This window comes from Lissotriton helveticus, chromosome 1_2 (genome assembly GCF_964261635.1).
Source record: "Lissotriton helveticus chromosome 1_2, aLisHel1.1, whole genome shotgun sequence".
Lineage (NCBI taxonomy): Eukaryota > Metazoa > Chordata > Amphibia > Caudata > Salamandridae > Lissotriton > Lissotriton helveticus.
The window spans coordinates 148,276,504-148,297,125 of NC_136058.1; the positions used below are offsets into that span (position 1 = coordinate 148,276,504).

General features: G+C 43.1%; 1 protein-coding gene across 3 annotated transcripts in view; it reads right to left on the bottom strand.

Moving 5' to 3' along the window:
- The window catches only part of ACOT11 (acyl-CoA thioesterase 11), a 437,309-nt gene that overhangs the window by 249,639 nt on the left and 167,048 nt on the right, over positions 1–20,622 (bottom strand). For all 3 annotated transcript variants that reach the window (XM_078670317.1, XM_078670310.1, XM_078670324.1), the window contains one exon: positions 1,045–1,189. In XM_078670317.1, coding sequence (XP_078526443.1) covers positions 1,045–1,189 — 145 coding nt within the window. The remainder of the gene's footprint in view (positions 1–1,044; positions 1,190–20,622) is intronic.

The following is a 20,622-nucleotide window of genomic DNA, read 5'->3' on the forward strand; positions in this document are numbered from 1 at the left end:
AGTGCTAAAGGTGCAATCGCGCTAATGAGCAGCAAGACAGAAAAACAAGTCCTGGAACACCAGCTTCATTTCCACAGCTTTTTTTGCCTAGGTTGTGCATGAGGTCTATTCTTCCAGGGCACAGTCCAGGAGCAAGACCGTGTACAGTTCAAACCTGTGAACAAAATGTCCCATGGAGAGCCCAGCAGATTGGTACATTTTCTTGCGATACGTCTGCAGATATTTGCCTCTTTGTCCATTTCAGAGGACACTGCTCATCAGAGATGTTAACACCACCAGTAAAAAAAAGCCTGATATTTCTTGTCCAAGCATGCGAGTTGACAGGTTCAAAGAAGGCTTCTTCCATATCCCCTGGGCACGTTTGAGAAAGTTTGGCTCAGTGACTTAAGTTAGCTTAGGATGGAGAGATGTCATGTTGACCTCATTATCCGACAAGTGGTACCAGGTATCTCCACCATCATGAACCATTCTAAGCACAGGTTACTGCCTGTGGGATTAGTAATTACCAGCTGCAATGTGGGAATGATAACAGGGACTCCATAGTGAGAACACCACATCAGTCAACAGCCTCAAGATATGCATGGCACACCCACATGTTAGAGCACCCTACTGCGGGTAGGGTTGAAGCACCATGCTGCATTGGGAAGGGATCACACAAGCAGACACATCTGTGGGAGGCTCCACCACACTTGCCCACTGCAATCATCTAAGCAAGTCTGATAAAGTACCTTTGGCAACAGACCAGACAACCCCTCTGGACACAGCACCACAAATCTACGACAAGCATACCAAAACCAGAGGCCATACACGTTAAGGATAAAAAGGACCACAGCCCACTAACAAATACATTATAGTTCACCATTAATAACATAAAAAGGGTTTACTCATCGCACAATTCCTGATGCCATTTACAGCCCTGAATTGTATGCAAGGGGTATTTTCAGACCTACATGAAACATCTTAAACATTTAAATATACAAATTGTCATTTTAAATGAGCATCAAACATATATTTCAAGTTGTGTAACAGTTTACAAAGCATTACCTCTGGTTCCGGCTTTACACAGGGTAGGGTACGCGTTTGGTTTTTGTCGTCATAAACAACAAAGGTCATGAAGGCACTGTTGATGTGTCTTCTACTGACTTCTCCTTCTTGTCGGTAGGCCTCCACGCACACCCCAACCTCCATACTGGAAAAAAAGAGTGTAGACGGTCACACAAATTACCTCATTCTCAGAAACCAATCACCAGCACAAAAGACTACTGCCTCCTCTAAATAGGCATGCTGAACACTGGTGTCTCTCGTGAGAAAATGCCACAAATCAACTTCTACAACAATAAGCAGTGACTATAATTTTCTTTACGCTGAGTTGCCACATTCATAGTTAAAACACTGTAAATGTAAAGTGTCATTTTGTGAAACTTTATAATGTCTCAATAAAATATTATAAACCACATTAACCAATTTACACAACATGAGCACTGTTGGGACGGAAAGTCTCCTGCATGTCTCTGGAGAGAGTGCTTCCCCTGCCTTATGCTAATCTCCAGGCAAGTCACTCAAAAGCTACTGTATAGTTTCTAGATCCCTACCTCAGTGAGCATGACAGTCATACATGTCCACTGAGGGTCTCACTGTTTACATGGATTGAGACCCCTAGAGCTTGGCTCTTAGGTCGAGGGGGCATGCCTAGTGCACCCCTATTTTCAGAGAGTGGCTACTTCCCTCTCTATTAAGGCTGTGGTAGACTGACAGTGGTGGCAGCAATAAATCTATAGTCAGGAGGGGTGAGTCCCTAGGCACCCTCCTGACCAAGTCTGTGCAGTTTGCCATGCCTGTAGGCCTGTTGCCTTTGTCTGACTGATGTATGTTTGAGAGCCCGTGGGTGTACAGGGGAAGAATGGTGATTTGAGCCAGTGTGAGGAATGCGAGCTGTTCTGTTGGACGTCTCAGTTCCCCCGTGCCCCTCCCTATTGCCTTGGCAAGGCCTGGCGAGCTGGGGTAGACACTCAGCTCTTATCTGGGTTTAGCTGCACTAACTTTGTGGAGAGGACCCTCACCAACTGGTCAGGGCCTCCTGGGCTGGAGTTAATTAAAATTCCTCTCTAGGGAGTTGCACAGCCTGATACCAGGAAGGGACCTGGTGCATGCTTTACCCATGCATTGAACACGCCATGAATGGTTTGTGATTGGAGGTGTATTCAGGATGCAAAAGTAGCAGACCCTCTGATTGGATGAGCCTATCAATCAGAGGTGATAAAAGTCTGGCCTGAGTGGTCAGCTGTTGTTCAAGACTGGTCTATGACTGACGAGGCGGTCACACCAGAGCCCTCTGAAGATAGCCAGGCACGACCCGCAGTGTGAAGGCAGGAGATAAGACTCTGTTCACTGCATCTGGAAGGAAGGCATTGGCAACATTAAGGACCAGCTGTTCTGTGAGTCTTGGGGGAGCCTGCGCTTTGGACCAAGAAAATTACAGACAGCTGCCCTAGTGTGGAAAGGAAGCTTGCGGCACATCACCCACGGTGTGGAAAGAAGCTTGCGGCACATCAAGAAAAGCTGGTGGAAAGAAGCTTGCAGCACATGAAGAGAGTCAGAGTGGAGGAAGCTTGATTCTAGTCTTTGAAGGTGAGATCAAATCCCCTCTAGGCTCCTCCCTTGCACCGTGGGAGCCTGTACAAGCAGTAATTCGGAATAGAGGCCAGTGAAGCAGGCCCCCATCTTTCTTTTTGTGATCTCTGAGGGTATCAGGGTGAACTGGCACTCTGTTCAGCCACTACCCTCCTACAGCTAGCCAGTGGCTACTGGACTAGTGGGACTCCAGTAAACTGTGCCAAGACATCAGGCACCTGTGATCACATCCCTGACACCACTAGAGCGGTGTCCTCACTCACAACGGGAGGGCAATTCTGTTGCTTTGGGTGGGGGGTTATGGGGCTGATCAAGAACATCTGACTTCACATCATATGCTGAAACGATATCCTTTCAATCCAAAGTTTTCTATCAAGGCCCTAGGGAATGAGAGCAGCCCGGTGTAACATGTTCTGTAATATGCAATGCTTACTGTGTGTTTTAATGTTAACTGTGTTTTTATAGTGCTTGGTGTCTAGGCGCTGAAATACTGTTTGGGGTCAGAACTCTGTCCCAGAGGGTTGTAGAGACATCTGGTTTTCACTGTTTATCCTAGTTTTATGTGTAGTATAATTATCTTGTGTGTATTAAAGTACTTTTCTTTTATAAAAAGTAAAGTACTGACTGGACAGAGTTTATCAGCTGGTGGTATGGTTTACACTGAATTCTGAATGTCTAACCCCACCTCACCTCCTTGACTAAGCCTTAGACTGCACTGTTTCGCTGCCCTGAGAGAGTCAAGTGCTGGAGAGGAGTACTTGGTTATCCAGTTTTGGGTCCACTAGTACTGAGGCCCCAGGACACCAGTGAGGGAACCCTTCAGTTGATGCGATTGGAGCGCAGTTACTCCTGTGTGCCCTGGTGCCCAGGAAGCCAGGTCTAACAAGCATACTGAAGAGAAGGAGATGGTAAAGAGAAGCAACAAACCTTATCAGCCAAATTTGGTTGGACTCTTCAAAGCTTTAGATATTTTACCCAATCTGGCCATATTTGGATAGTATATGGTCCCTTCAATGATCTGAGGTAGTTTATCGTTACATGGCCTCTGCTGTCACTACTAGAATCTATGTGGACTGCATACATCCCGAATGCCCCCATGTCACAACTGGCACTGGATGATGTGACTATGTGAGGGAGCGGTCACTTATCTAGGGACTTCCTGATGGTTTACCAAATCTTTCCTTTTCCAAAAGCCCTGCACCATGCCTTTCTATCATTTGCCTTCCCTAGGGAGTTCCAAATTATATTTAGAGTTGGCGACAGTAAAACTTTGGATGGAAGGGTAGTAGTAAATAGCTAAATATAATTATGGCCACTGATTCTCTTTCAACAATTTACATTTTGCACTAGTTTTGGTGATCAGAAGCTATCCAAGCAGAGCTTATGTATTTGGAAACAAAAAGTGTTAAAAAACTCAATGTGACCAATAACTTAGACGTTATCAGGATTTTTCACTCTGTATGGACCATGCATCACTATATTTTTAAAAATAAAACCCACAGGCACTGGGTTTCAAGAAAATCTATCAGGTTTTAAACTGTATCGAATAATCTCAGCTTACATATCTTTGGACCAACCAGAAATACAGAACACAATAATGCCTTCCGAGTGTGAGGGAGATTTTGCAAAAACATATGACACAACAGCAAATATAAAAAATTATGAAAATCAGGCGAGAAGGGGTAGATGATGTGGCCTCGTGGTTGAAGAGGTCGACCTTGAAGTTGGAGAACCGGGTTCGAGTTTCGGCAGGAACGCTCAACATCCTGTGATTCTGGGCAAATCACTTAATCTTCCCGTGCCTAACAAAATTAATGTGTCTGCCTGTAATGCAACTGGTGCTCATGTAAAACGCTCCAATACATTCGGGTCTAGTTCGCGCTCTATAAAACTCACAAATAAAAACAACAATCAAATGTTCCTGGCTTGCAAGAGGCTTCCCAATAAAATAAAATAAAAATACTCCACTTCTGTGGTTGTGCACTGTGAACAGGAAATGATTTAGCCAACACCGGAACCAGGTCAAACCGAGAAGTGCCATTTTACAGATATTTGGCATACGGGTTGGCAGCCTTATGCAACTTTTACACATGAAGCCCTACCAATCCCACACATTTTTTAAAACTCGATATCTGGGCAATTCTAGGTAGGTGTGACTTGCATAAATGGCACTATTTGTTTTACCCACAATGCTCTGAAAAACAAACTACTACATGAAAAATAAATCAGACTCCTCAAATTTGCATTCAGTAGAAGACTAAAATTCAAAGCCAATAGCGTAAATCCTAGAATTCAGCGTACTTCATTCACTTTTCCCAGTAAAAGCGACGTGGGTTGGCATATTGTGCCAGGCAGGAACAGGCCACAAGTGCATTTTTGACCCTCAAATTCAAGAGTTTTATTTATACTCTGCATGTTGATTGCAGTACTCGGCACAAGGGGTAAACATATCACCTATTGAAACCTACCAACCATAGAATTTTTTTTAAACGAGACACCTGTGGGAACTCAGGAAGACACTTTTGTTTTTATTTGTTACGACCTGCAGATGTCAAATTATTGTCAAAAACTCGATTTCCTATCATTTAGGTGGTGTAAACCACCCAACATGTCTGCCAACAACGGCATTCTTACAATTCACCATGTGAATGCAAAGGTTTACGTAAAATAACACTACTAAGCAAGTGTGGATGGGCTGTTTTCTTTTACAAAAATGTAGCACTGGGGATCTTGGTGATTTTTGGCCCACGAGTTGCCTGCTATTACAGGAAACCGACAAACTCGAATTATTAAAGGTGGAGAGCTGGAAGAATGAATGACGCAGCAACATTTTCAACCAAGAATACCCTGCAAACATCGAACTATTGATAAAAATAGGAGCTACTTCAATTTCCAAAGGTAAAGATTGTACCCTACATGCATGGTTCGCCATACTGTGCAGCAGAGAAACCGACAAAAAACAAGCAGCCATTGCTTCTACCAAATTCCTAGGAAAAACAATCACTCAAAATGCATGTGATTTGCCAGCGTTACCTAGGGCCATTCTTCCGTCTAGTACATCAAGACATTCATGTGTGATATCATTTTTTGGGAGTAGTGTTAGAACACAGGGTTACAAAACATGCGGTTGGCTTAACTGATAAAAAAGGAGGCGCTGGGCAGCTGGTGAGGGTGATGGAGGGTACTGCAATATTCTTGAGTATGTGTGTAGGGAACCAACTGTTAACTTTGCAGGTTGTGGGCCACTGGTGGATATATTTGCCACTAACAGAAGGGTGAGAGTGACTACTTGGATAGAAAAGTGGTTGTAAAGATTACGAGTGCACCTCTTGAATGAACTATGTTCAAAGAATCTGTAATATCATGGCTGGCATTTTGACCAGTTGTAGGGAACTGAAACGGTGAAGGCGGATGATGAGGATGCATTAGTAGTGATGCAGTAAGTTATGTGATGGATAGTACCATTACAGAGAAAGACTAAGTGCACAAAAATGACAGAAGCCTTTATGGGGCAGATGAGGAAATATGTGGTGGAGACTTAGTCGAGTAAAGCTGCCTAGAAGTGGAACTGCTCTTTTACTGTGCAATGTCGCACTGATTTAACATCATAAGATCGGCATATAAGAGGGTGCTGGATTTAAAGCAGAAAGGGCATAGGGACATGAGGTCAAAGAAAATAAGACTAGATGAAGAACCGAAAAATAGGTGAAGAATGGTGTTCTGTGATAGTTGAGCTATATGTTTCATAAGAACCTCCACTGATTATAATACAGAAGACGTTAACCCGTGGAAAGCTTACCTTGGATGTCGAAAGCTCTTACCACTTTTAACCGACTATTACCTTATGATTCACCTATGTTTCTTCAGAAAATCTTTGAGAAGGCAGTCTCCTCCTCAATCAGGAGCAGATCAACAAGTGCAGGACTGCCAATCCAGCTTCAGACCATACTGCAGCACAGCAAATGCAAATGCTACAGCACAGACATGGACATTCTTTAAGTACTTCAATGATGCCCTTCACAATAATGACAAAAGTTGACACTTGCTTCCTAATCCTGCGTGACTTCGCTGCAGCACTCACCACTAGACTACAAGACCTGGATCCAAACCCATGAAATACACATTTTTCTGATATTTCTTAAGTAATTGACATATCATTTTAGACACCACCAGCTTATCCAGATGATTAGTTCGCTCCAAGAATGTTTGCATCCTTTGCAGAGTATATCAGGGATCCATTCTCTCCCCTATGATCTCAACCTCTACAGGGAACCCGTCCGTCCATAACGAATGACAATATCAAGATACTTTAATACACAGATGAAACACCCGCCTAACCTTAATTTCAGACTTGTATGTCAAGCACCTACCTATAGTTCAACTAAATTCCTACTGTTCGCCAACAGCTCAAAACATTCACAAATTCAAGCTTAGCTAGCCATGTGATCCTAGACAACTTCTCTCCCGAGCTGACAGACAAAGCAGTCACTCAGATTTACCATCGACAAATAAAACTCGATATCTGCCCTCTCTCCTAAAAAAAATGAAACTCTTCCTACCCGAAACAAACAGACTTGCTCCTCTTCCGTCTATATAGAGACTATGATTGATTGCCTTCTCAACACCACTTTGGCAAACCTGAAAGGTATCCTACTGCCTGACAAGCTCATCATACGTGCCATCCTAACACCCCTGCATACCTGGCCAGGAGACTAACCACTTCTGGTGGATAGCGCCGCACCAGGAGCCCGGACATCGCCAGACTGATGAAGATATGAAAGAAAGGACCAGAAGGTAGATATTCTCCATTTGTACCCCCAGTACATAGAACAATCTCACAATTGACACTAGAACTACCTGACCCGAATGCAATTCAGAATGAAATATAAGATGCATCTCGCCAAACAGAACTATCGCCCAACACAGTAGAAAACCTTCTTCTCATAGACTGAATGCTCTACAGCTATGTCTGAGCTGTAAAACCGTACATATATACTGTGGATGGTATGCCAAAGTCATAACAGGCCAATAACCCCAGTAGGAGAAGGTGAAAATGGGAAGCCATATTATGGCAACCAAGTCAACAAGGAACGTAAATGTTGAGGGACGGCTTCCTTGAGCAGTTGGTATTGGATAATGACAGGCAAATCATATCTAGTGAGATGGAAGAGTTTTTTTTTTTTTTTTTAAATGTTCCAAGATTAAGCACAAATGAAAGTCCGTGTATCTTCCAGGTACCAATCGGATGGTGCGGTGCTTTAAAAGAATGCCCATAGGCCTGATTATTATAAGCATTTTGGGCGGAAAAGCATTAATGAAGAACTGTTTGTTGAAATATAGTCATACTTGCATTCTGTTGCTAGGCAATATCCCTTTGTGCTTTCACTTGGAGGTCCTCTTTGATCCAAATTTAGTCATGGGTGGATTAACATGGAGTGTGCAATAGGGTATCAGAGCGTAACACGATAGTAGGTAAGGAGCTAAATTATATGGTAGTTTTTTTCTGAAATATATAAAGTCACTAACCTCTTTCTTTTTTTGTTGAAGAAAGACATTCACATGTCACCCTCAGACCTACTGCCAGTCAGTGTTGTTGAAGGTGAGCCTGTGACACTTGATCACCCCACTGTAATCCTACCAATAACCTTACCCACTTTCTGAGCCACTTAGACCGTACCCACATTAGACTGGACAGTCACCAAGTATAGGCTGTGGAATACTCTGTATTGGGGTTGGCCATCACACCTATGATAAAAGGACTGATGGGCTCATTTATAGTTTGGGGGGGGTGACCCACTCTCCGCCAGGGTGGCAGAGCCAATTACCTTCACCACACTGGTGGACTACCGCCGCCATAGTTAGAGATCGCTGCTGGCCTGGTGGAAATGTCTGTTCTTTCAAAGAAGCCACTGCTACAGCTGCTACTTTGAAGGCACTAAAAATGTGTTTATCAGAGCCCATGTTTCTTGCCGGCACTCAGCAAACTTTTTTTGTTTTTACATTACAAACTCCCAAAGTGAGAATAGTTTTTGTAAAACAAAATTCTAATGACCTTGAAACCATCGGCGTTTTCCTCTACGATCTGGGAGCCATTTTAATTTTCTTCACTCTGGGATTGTTACTCTTTTTCTAACAGTCACGAAGAGAAAAACAAAATTTACATCTAATCGTCCACTTTCAATAGTACTTACATTACATACTTACATTAAAGGCCCCAAGTCTGTTTCCCACAGTTGAGCCAGCGGGGCATTGCTGGTAGTAAAATGATGCTCTCCCAACTCTACATAGAGTAAGTAGGTGGACCATACGTTTGATGGACAGGGTGCTTCATCACATTAGTGGCAGAGAAGCCAGCCCGTCAAAATTGTAATTACACTCCAGTCCATTAGGAAGTCTCAACGTATGATTTAAGGTGCAGGAGGTGCTACAATAGCTTCTTAACTACACATCAAAAATACAACGTTGATTCGTCATCTTATTTACCAGTGGAACTTCCCAGCGAAAGAGTGGCTGGCTGGACAGACGTAAGGTGAGCTCATTTAGCTAAACAAAAAAACAGTGCTAAGATAACTTATTTAACTGAATCCTTCAGTAGAAGCTAGCTGTGACTTGCACTCTCTTCCATATCCAGATAGTCACTCGACCGTGCTGTATAGAAAGGCTTCCCCAATGATTTTAAGTAAGTCCTTAAGTAGGATCGGATTGTAAAATTGATGATACAGTTAAATTCCTTGGATAATACTCAAAGAGCTTGAAGCACAAAGAGTCAGAGGCAGAGTTGATTCCCGCATATGGCAGATGAAGCTTAGGGTCCAAGTTCAACTTTTTGCTCTCTGTCTGTCAAGGAAGAGAAGCACTATTGTAATATAGAGCTTGCACTGTCCTCAATACAGGTTAGCCAGACTGGGATTGACTATCATGTCAAAAGCCGAATATTATTCATGGAAGTTCAACATCACAATTTAACCCTCAACCTACACCCTTACAAAGTGTCCCCGACACCATGTAGGGTCATTTCACTGCTGTAAAATTGATGAAATCCGGGTGGGTTTAGTCCAAGATTTGCATTGGTCATGGTGGCACCAACACGAAATGCTTACAAACTTTTTTTTACTAACTTTTACTAACTGTTTCTGTAGAAGTTAGTGGTGATATTTATTAGGTCCAGAGAGGACATATTCAACAACATCCAATTCTGTCACAACCCCTCCTTGGATTGTCTCTGAAATATGTTTTACGCCACTAAGCCACGACCGCATTATAAATCACAGTCAATCAATCAAACCAACTTTATTCACATTTGATAAATGCATAAAAGTACAAATATTAAATACGTAACAAAAATATTTGACAAAGCTGTTTTAAATATTAAAAAATATTAAATATGTTAAAAAGTGGCCTTCTGCAACCTACAAAATCAGTAGGTGCAAGGCAAATACTTCGGACATAGTAACAACTGCACTGAGACATTGCACATTCAAAACGTTAAGAATCGTTTTCAGTGATTAATAACTCAGGTATGGCAATCCCTCTTGCGAATGAACCCTTTTGCTAATCTGTAAAACTGAATGCAAGAAGCTCACTGTCATAAACTCACTGGAAACTCCTTTTATATGTTTTACGACAGCAAGAGATAGAGAATGTGAATGCATGCTTTTCTCAGCATAGACATAATAAATGTTTTCCTCTCCGTCTTATAAAATAGGCAAAAGAACAAAATGTGAGAAATCGATTGCGTAGACCACTCATCACAGGGACAAATGGACAATTAATTAGCAGATTGCACTTGGGACGGGTAACCAGCCATTAAAAGGGAATATGTTCAGTCTCAACCTCGTCAGTAGGAAGCAATGCATATTAGAAATGAAGGAAAGCTAGGAGGCATGTCCCATTGCCACTGAGGGCAATGACTGGTAAGTTAATACCGTAGATTTGGATTGGATTTGTTGCCACCTATCATGTTCACACTTAGCAATGAAGATACCTTTTAAACTCGATTTGGGAAATGACAAACAGTGGGATGGGGAATCGTACAAGAATGCTAAGCCCAGATCATTAAAAGTCCGCTTTACATATGCTAACCAATTAATACTGGATGCTTGGTCAAGAGTAACTAGATCACCAAGCCCCATTTGGTTTAGTTTGACAAATTTCCTTTGCCAACTTGTAAATAGTAAAAACACAGCTAATTTAATGGAATAAGTTATAAAGGGGAGACCTAGTTCTTTATGAACAATAATGTTAGGGCAGGAGGCTGGGATTGACAACAATATTTTAGAAATGTATCCTCAGCAGCCTGTAAAATATCCACTTGTGCTGAACCCCAAATTGAGGCTCCATAAGAAGCAATGGATACTGATTTTGCTAGGTAAATTTCCACCTTTCCTTACTTGGTTTCTTTCCTAGATTGGAGGCAAATTTCCACAGCGCTGCTATACTTTTTTTCATAAGGTTCGTCCTATTTGACACCATTGCAGACCAATTTAATTTGGCATCTAAAAGTATTCCCAAATACATAACACTCTCCACTCATTCAAGGGTTCCCCTATCTAATTGTAGGGATACTCGTTTTTTTTTTGTTTCCAGTACCAGCTATCATAACAAAAGTTTTAGATTTATTTACAAAAAGTCCCAATTTTGCCATATATTCTGAATATATACTGATGGATCGCAGAATGGTCATTGGAGTTCTAGCCATAAGGACCACATCATCTACGTAAAGCAGGGTGTGCACGGATAAACCACCTACAGCTGGAACATCCTTACATTCAGCACTGAGGACTTCGCTTAAATTATTGCTATATAACGAAAAAAGGAATGGACTGAGAATGTAACCCTGTCGTACACCCTTTTCGATTCTAAAAGATTTTGTACATTCACCTGTGTCCCGTATCTGATTACTGCCCCTGCGTCTCTATATAGCTACCTAATAAAAATGGATTCTGGAGTTATCCATGGACTTTGACTCCAAGACGACCCACAGCTTGCTGTGGCTCACGCAGTCAAAGGCTGCGGACAAGTCTACAAAGGCCAAATAGAGCTAGCCTTTTTTAGCGCAGGCATATTTAGCTCCAATTAAGGCTAGGTTTAGGCACTGATCTACCGTCCCCCTTACCTGTCTAAATCCATATTGGATCTCAGCCAAAACGTTATTCACAGGTCCCAATCCGCCAACCTATTTAATAGCAACCTCCCCATTAGCTTGGCTGTACTATCCAGTAGGGAGATTGGGCGATAATTAGCTGGATTTGCGGGCTTGTTTTGGCTACAGCATTAACATCTAGAGTCAGAAGTGGTGCCCACAAGGGTTTGTTTGCAAGAAATATGTCCAATGGGACACCATCCGGATCGGCTGCCTTCAAGGTGGGTGACTGAAAAAGGGCGAGAGCTCTATTTCCTCATGTGAAAACTCCAGCGCAAGAGCGAAAGTCACAGTATCCATTGCATTTCTTTCTAAGTGGGCATGAAATATATTCTGCAAATGTGTTAGCCAAGTAATTCCGTCTATATGAGGATCGAGGGATGGAGCACCCCCCTCTCCATGCAGAAAGGGGCATTAGCCCTCAAATTTCTAATCAGCGTTTGATTTCTAGGATGTATTTTAAGGGCTTTCCAAAGGTTTCTAGATGCCTTGGAGCAATTTAACTAAAACCATCTAGTAGACACTGAGGTATTTTGTAGTACTGGATGAAAGAGGTGGGTTCTAATGGAAGTTAAAATTTGACTAAAAGCTACCACCACTGGAGAACTACTTGTTTGTGGATCTAAACAAGATTGAATCTACTGTAACGTTTCCCCTACAACGTTCAGCAAAAAAGTGTTCGAATCAATTTTCTCCCATTTTAAAATGTGCCATTTTGTCTAGATGGAAGCAGTTTAGGGGCAAGGAGAGATCTTGATTTAATAGAATATGGCCAAAAAAAGGTAAACCCAAAAAAAAGGTAAAGTGAAGTAAAGCATGGTCGCTAAATTCAGTCAGCTGCACCAGTGTATTCTTAACACATCTCTTAAAATTAGCAGGATAATTATAAATGTGATTGTCGAAGTAATTCCAGACTGTTGAAAGGTTGGAAGCATTTGACCTGCAGAGAGATGTAATGGATTTATTATGACTAAATCCAAAGTCAGCAGAAGGCTATTTAAAATATTACCATATTTTTGATGATTAAAATGGGCGATCGTAGACTCACTTGAGTCAGTATCCCAGCTAATGCGCTGATCGGATCTACTACATATATGCGTATTGAAGTCTCCGGCCCATATAATAAAAATTGGTCTTGGGTGGTAATAAAGGAAGTCCTCTAATATTGTATCCAGATCTTTGGCCACTGGGGAGTGATTAGTAAAATTATTATAAAAATGTATCAACAATAAATCGGTCTTACTACATCTTATTGCTACTACGATATGAAAATACGGCAAACTATTCATGAAGGAAACTTTTTCGATTACATTGTGTTAGCTGTAAGTGTCAGTAAACCCCCTCATGCTCTACCTGATGGTGAGGGAAGTGCTGGAGTTAAAAAAGAACGGTAACCACTAACAAATATAGATTGCTTTACTCAGGTTTTTTGAAAAAAGAGAATATCCGAGTTCCTAAACTCCTTACACCAATCAAATTATCTTTTTTATTGTCATAACTTGCTATGTTCCAAGAAAGGAACGTAGTGCCCGTAAAAGAGTCCTGCGAGGAAGCCTCTTCCGGCTGAATTAGAACTGGTACACTAGGTGGGTTTATTGTGGAATCAATGCCTTGTGAATCTAGTGATAAAGACTGAGACCCCCACGGTAATTGCAGCAGAAGATGCTTTTAAATTGAAACATTCCAACTCATCAGGAGCTAGAAAAGAGTAGGAAGAAAAAGAGTCAGTCACAAGAGTCCATGTCCACCAGGGGGGCAAACCTGTTAGAAAGAGGAACAAAGCTGCTGGCCTGCTGACCAGGGATGGGCAAAATGCTCTTTATTGGACGGCTTGGGCCATGTGTATTAAAACTATATATCACAGGGGGTTTATAAAAGAAACCCAGAAGGACAGTACAAGTCTGCCCTAATAGATCGCTAACCAGCCTTTGATTATCAAAACTGAGGATGACACAATCATGTTCAATAATTTTTATGTCTGGCCCAATCCAGGGAGTTCTTCTGGCCATGATCAAGTGATTTTGTACAAGATGGCCTATGTTACATCCAGTGCTGGGCTTTGGCCATTAATTGAGTTGTTGTTGATTAGGTCGGAGTAAAGTAACATTAACTAAAATTAGTACAAAGGGACATGCTGCTGGGGGTAGATTCATAAATTGGTAGTTATTCCTTGTTAAAGGGGAAGGAGAGCGGGGCTTGGATATAGACTTACTCACAGAGGTATGCTCCCTCACTACATTATCTGGGCAGTGCGCCCGAGTAGAACTAGGTCTTAGGGTAGTTTCTATGTGGCCGAGAGTAGCCAACATCACATTTACAGTAGTAAGGGAAGTGGCGGTGCTGGTGTGGTTCTGAAATTCTGGACCCTACTGTTGTCCCGGTATCGAGGTCCAATACCCGTGTCCCGAAACATCAACGTACCATGACGAATTTGGTGTCGACAAACCGATAATGATTAGGACATCCTTCCTATGCATTTGCGTCATGATCAAGGTATGCTAACACCCCTGAATCGTAGTTTTCCGTCCCGACCCCTCAGACTCCATTTTGTAAACGGTATCCATCTTGTGTCTTGCCCTCATGATAAGTCAATTAAAGGTCGAGCTTGATCTAAAAGGACACGTCCACCTTCCCTGACTTCCCCCTCACCCGTCCCAACTGGCTCCATTGCCTCCAGCCGAACCTGTTTGGGCAGCTCCTCGCCCAGTGGCCTAATACGATAGCATCAATGCATAACATGCCACAAACCATTCACTACATCCAGATCATGTTTTCTACACACAGACACACCTGTCCACGCTCCCTGTTTATGGCCAGTTTTATGACTAGGAGGTGCCTTCCTTTATTGGGGTTTCATCGATATCTGATGGGAGTTCCGTGCCTGGCTGGGTAATCCATCACGAATTGGACGTCTAAAATACGGGCTTGCCTACATGACTTCGCTCTTTTGTATTATTGTAGTAATATGTGTATAGCCATATCATAAACTCAAGAATTCTTGCTTGCAGCTATTATTTTTGTATATAAGGAGAAGGCTGGTTCTGTAAAAACGAACAGTCTCCTGAGAACACATGACCCGTGTTTGTCGTGCTTCTAGGACACCTGTTACTTGGTAGCTACCAATAAAATTCGATCTCTGACTGCGACTAGAAGACTCAGTGTTTCTGTGGTCCGGAACAAGGGAGAACTCAGAGGTCGTCGGGTGTTATCCCCTGGCACCAAACGGGTTCCTAAAGACCCGTTACCTCAGTTTGGCGCCCAACTCGGGGCGGTATCAAGCGGCAACGGTCCAAGCCAGATGTTCGTGAGGAGCTTCGTGTGAAAATTCCAGAGGACGGCCAGCCACTTCAGCGACCCCTGTATGTCGACGTGGTTCCGAAGGTCTTTTCTGTGAGGTTCCCCGCGTCCCGACGGCTACGAAGGACTGCTGCCCTGACTATCGCCTTGTTTTGGACCCAGTGATCCTTGGTAGAGCGAAACGATAGACGAGTCTTCTAGCGACGTCACCGATCTTCAAATACTTCAGTTAAGTATAAGTGGAGCGTCTCCCAGTCCTTAGTTTGTCCTTAGTTTTTTGGTATCCTTGAGATACGCTTTGATTTGGTATTTGCAAGCCCCAAAGCCGAAGGTCTTGTGTATTCACGAGAAATATCGTAACAGATAATCCTTTGAAGTTTGAAGCTAGACTAGTGAGCGAAGATGCCTGGTTTTAGCAGACTTGGAAAGTTGTTTTGTCTTAGTTATAGTAAGGACTCCCGATTAGAGGATTCCTGTCCGGTTCCTCCGATTGGAACTCCAACATATGAGCTCTATGTGAAGCACGGCGTAGGTCCCATCACATATAATGAAGTGTGGATAAAATACACCCGCAAGGATGGTGTTTTAAAATGGCCCCAATATGGTAGTTTCGACTCAGAAATATTAGATAACCTAGAGGTCAAATTATTCAAGAGAAAAGCCCGGCCGGCGATGTTTGACTCTTTCCGCTTATGGCGCAAAGAAGCCAAACAGAAAGAAATAAAATTAGCAAAAAAGAATAAAAGAGGAATGTCGATGGTGCAAGCTGCCATAACATACAGGGATAACGAGGAAGAGCAGGAAAACGAACAAATGCTTAGGAGCAAGAAACTAGCAGTAGATAAATGCTACCCGATGTTACCAAATAAGGGACAAGGTCAAGAGGAGAGATCCGAGAAAGATCCATTAATGTCCCACTTATTAAGCTCACCTCCACCGTATGCGTTAGACGCTACTACAACGCCAAAGCATTTTACTATACCGCGCCCCGGCGCACGGAACACAGCTATTGCACAAACTCCAGCTACTGTTCAGCTGGTTCCTACTTCTCCGGTGCAGCCTTCTCAAAGGCCGCCGTCTCTGCTACCTACTCCATCTACTTCTACGACTTTGCCTACAGCTCCAGCTATTGTCTATGATACTACGTCTGCTACTACTTCAACTTCCTCTGCTATTGCCTCTACTTCTTCTTTGCCTCAGCCTGTTTTTTCCGATGCACTTACCCCTCCGCAAGGTTCTCCTTCTATTAGACAAAGAGTGACAGGTACAGTCACTAGTCTGTTTTCACCTTTCTTTGGGTCGCCTAAAACAACGCCTAAAACAGAACATAGACAATCCCGTAGTCAACTGCCCGATTACGAGGAAAGAAGAGTGCTAAATGAACTAGCCCGTAAATGGATTACGGATACTGTTAAATATGATGTTCAGTCTGTTACGGACGTTTTTCGTCAATGGAATGCACCCACCCAGAGATACGTATTCGAAGAAATGTGTGTACATCTGTGCGAAGATGTGAAGACGAATGATTCCAAATGCACAATGAACGAACTATGGCGTACACGCTTTAAGTTCTATGAAGGTATGATTATAGGTGCAGATGTTGAGAAAGCGATGGAGTTATTGCTCTCTTATAGGAGTAAGGGAAACGTCTCTAGATCATGTCACGAAGACGATGTACCAGGTGGGAAAAGAGCGAGACAGTACCCCATGAGAGAGGTTCCTCCGGTTTGGAGGGAAGGTGATGCGAATGCTAATCCACCAATTCTGCCTCATTTCCAGCGTGTATGGGTACATGTCCCCTGGAAACGATCCGAAGTCTTAGCACTCAAGCAGACACTGCCTGATCCTCGTAAAAACCCGACTGGGTATTATAAGGAGTTATCGCAAACTGCAAGCTCATGTATAATGAATTTAGCGGATATAGACATGTTGTTTGGGAACGTTGTTCCACATCCTTTATGGAGCAAAATCCGTCATACGAACCATGACCAAGAACTAGGTGACTCATGGGCGAACATTACCGCTATGGATGCTAGACAAATAGGTGGTTTTAAACCTGAGCCGTTAATAGCTGAACTTCCCGGCAGGATTATCGCGTACATGAAAACCATAATGCCTGAAGTACGCGTAAACTGGGACAAGCTATCTGCGTGCAAGCAGAAGAAAGATGAGAATGTGTCTGACTTTTTCACAAGATTTGAGGAGACTTTCACCGATCATAGTGGTCAGGATATGGCTACCGAGGGTGGCCAAAGATTGTTTGTAGACAAATTCGTACATAATTTAATCCCTGAACTGTGTAATAAACTGAAAGATTCAGAGAGTGCTTGGGCTGTCTCTACGTCAGCACAAATTTTAGCTACAGCCCAGTACTATGAAAATAGGCGCAAAGACGAGCTAGATAAAGTAGACAAAAAGACAAAAGATTTAAAAACTAAAGTTATTCTCCAGCAAGCCTATCCGCCTCGTACGGCTAGTCAGCCCAATTATCAACAACAACAGCAGTATTCGAGAAACGCGCAAGGAAACAAGTTTTCCCATCAGCGTATTGCTTATGGCCCGAATCAATGTGCGTATTGCAAGGAAGAGGGTCACTTTAAAGGTAATTGTCCGGCTCTTGCGCGACGTTTGAGCGGTGCTTCAGGTGTAAGGGGAAGAGGTGTTCAACATGCCCCTAGAGGTAGGGGCCGTGGAAATTTCACCCAGAATACGACTTCTTTTCCGCCTCAGAATTCGATGAACAGCTTTGACCAACAGAATAATGCATCGTCTAGGTCAACTCAGTACTATGCTGACGACTATTACACCGAACACGAAAATGAGGGTAACGATTGCTAGGACAGCCATGGACGAAGAGAGGGAGTTGTTTCAGTTCCAGTAGATCAGAATGGACCTTATGTCGAGGTAATTACCTCAGGAGTGTCAGAGCCATTTTTGCTGGATACTGGTGCTACAAAAAGTTCTATCATGCACTCGAAACTTCCTGGCGCACCTTTGTCTGGCGAAATGAATGTTTCAGTAGGTTTCTCTGGCGCCCCTGTTAGAAACCCGATCTCTAGTCCTATATCGCTTTCTATTGGCCCGTGCGAATTAGAAGCACCCCTCATTCTTACCACAGGTTGCGGTGAAAATTTGTTAGGTTTGGATTTGCTAAAAAGGTTATATGCGACTTTGTACTGTTCCCCCTTGGGAGTACAACTTACTTTAGGTAAGAAAGTCATTTCTCCAATGTATTTGTCAAAGGACAATATTCCAACTGAATTGTTATCACTTCCTGATATACTTTGGGCTAATGGCCCTAATGATGTAGGTCGTTTGGAGATAGCACCGTATGTCATAACTTTGAAAGCCAACGTTAGGTTGCCACGTATTCCCCAATACAAAATATCTAGCGAATGCGAAAATGCATTGTTGACGATCGTTTATGATCTGATCGATAAAAATGTCATCGAAGAAACAACAGGTAATGTTTGTAACAGTCCAGTTCTGCCCGTCTTAAAGCGTACTGATCCTTTACAACCGCCTGTGTACAGGTTCGTGATTGACCTCAGAGAAGTAAATAAGGTAGTTATCCCACAGTTTCCAGTTGTCCCCGACATTACTGCTTTATTGACAATGGTTCCAGCTTCAGCAGCTTGGTTCTCGGTGATTGACCTGAAGAACGCTTTCTTCAGCATCCCGATTGCCGAGGAAAGTAGAGATATTTTTGGCTTCAATTTAGGAGGACGAAGCTTCCGCTTCAAGTGTGCTCCTCAAGGCTACTGCGAAAGCCCATCAATATTCAGTCAGGCCCTGAAAACACAACTAGACACGATTATTCTACCGAATGGCTCAACTCTGATTCAGTACGTAGACGATCTGCTGATCGCTGCAGACACTGAAGAGATTTGCAAGAAAGCTACGTTATCATTATTACGTGACTTATGTGACATGAAGCACAAAGTCTCTCTTTCCAAACTCCAATTTTGCCGACAAGAAGTAACCTACCTAGGTCACATCTTGTCGAAGGAGGGAAGGAGACTGACACCAGAAAGAATACAGGCAATTGCAGAACTGAGTGCCCCAAGGACACAGAGAGATGTTCGGGCCTTCTTGGGCATTACATCGTACTGTAGACAATGGATACCGAATTTCTCACTACTAGCTAAACCCTTGCTGGCACTACTCTGCAAAGACACGCCAAATCCTATGCCCTGGTCTGAAGACTGCCAAACGAGTTTCCACAAGTTGCGTGATGCATTATGTTCGGCTCCTGTGTTGGGAAACCCCAACTACAGTAAGCCTTTTACATTATATGTCCATGAGAAGGAAGGTTGTGCATTATCAGTTTTAACACAACATTTTGGGGACAGACAGCGCCCATGCGCGTATTTTTCGGCAACTCTAGACCCTGTGGCTAAGGCACTATCAAGTTGTCTGAGAGCCACCGCCGCAGCAGCTGTCTGCATTCGACAGTCTGCTGGATTAGTCATGAATAATACTCTGATCGTTATGGTCCAGCATGCAGTAGACATTTTACTAAACAGGTCGAAGACACAACATCTTACTAGCACTCGACTATCCAGTTACGAACTTACACTGCTAGCAAGTCACATCCACATAAAGAGGTGTGATACACTGAACCCCGCAACGTTATTACCCATTCCGACAGAAACAGACAAGATTGATAACCATGACTGCTGTTTTAGGACAGAAGAAGAGACAAAAGGGAGAGTAGACTTACAGGACACTCCCCTTCCTGAATGCAACGATACTTTATGGGTTGATGGTTCATGTTTCAAGCTGCCGAATGGTGATACGACTGCAGCATATGCCGTAACGACATTACACACCATTATAGAGACCGCGCGTATTTCCCACAATTCTGCACAAGCCGCAGAACTGATTGCACTCACCAGAGCATGTGTGTTAGCAAAAGGAAAGCGAGTAAATGTGTACACTGACAGCCAATACGCCTTTGGCGTGGCTCACAGTTTTGGGAGATTATGGCGTGAACGTGGGTTCCTTACGTCACATGGTGCAAAGATACAACATGGTCAGTTAGTTAATGAACTCCTCGAGTCATTGACCCTGCCACTACAAGTTGCGATTGTGAAATGCAGAGCCCACAGAAAGATTCAGGATGATGTTGGCCGCGGGAATGCATTTGCAGACGAGGTTGCGAAAGAGACTGCAAGGAACACGATGAGTCGGATGTATGTTGTAGGTCCCGCTAGATGGATTACGGATGTAGGAATGTGTGAGGACACCATTGAAAGCGTGAAATCTATACAAGCCGATGCAACTGAGAAAGAGGTGAATGAATGGAGAGAAAGTAAAGGTAGATTAGACGCGAATGGTTGTTGGGTCGAACTGTCAGAACACCAGCGATGGCTATTACCTAACGCATATGTACTTGCAGTAGTAACAATGGCTCATGGAATTGCGCACATCAGTTCGAGAGGAATCTGTAAACTATTGGCCCCAGTATGGCAAAATGGTAATATCCCGAAATATGCAGAGAATGTGGTCAGAAACTGTATGGTGTGTTTGAAGTACAATCCCGGTAGGGG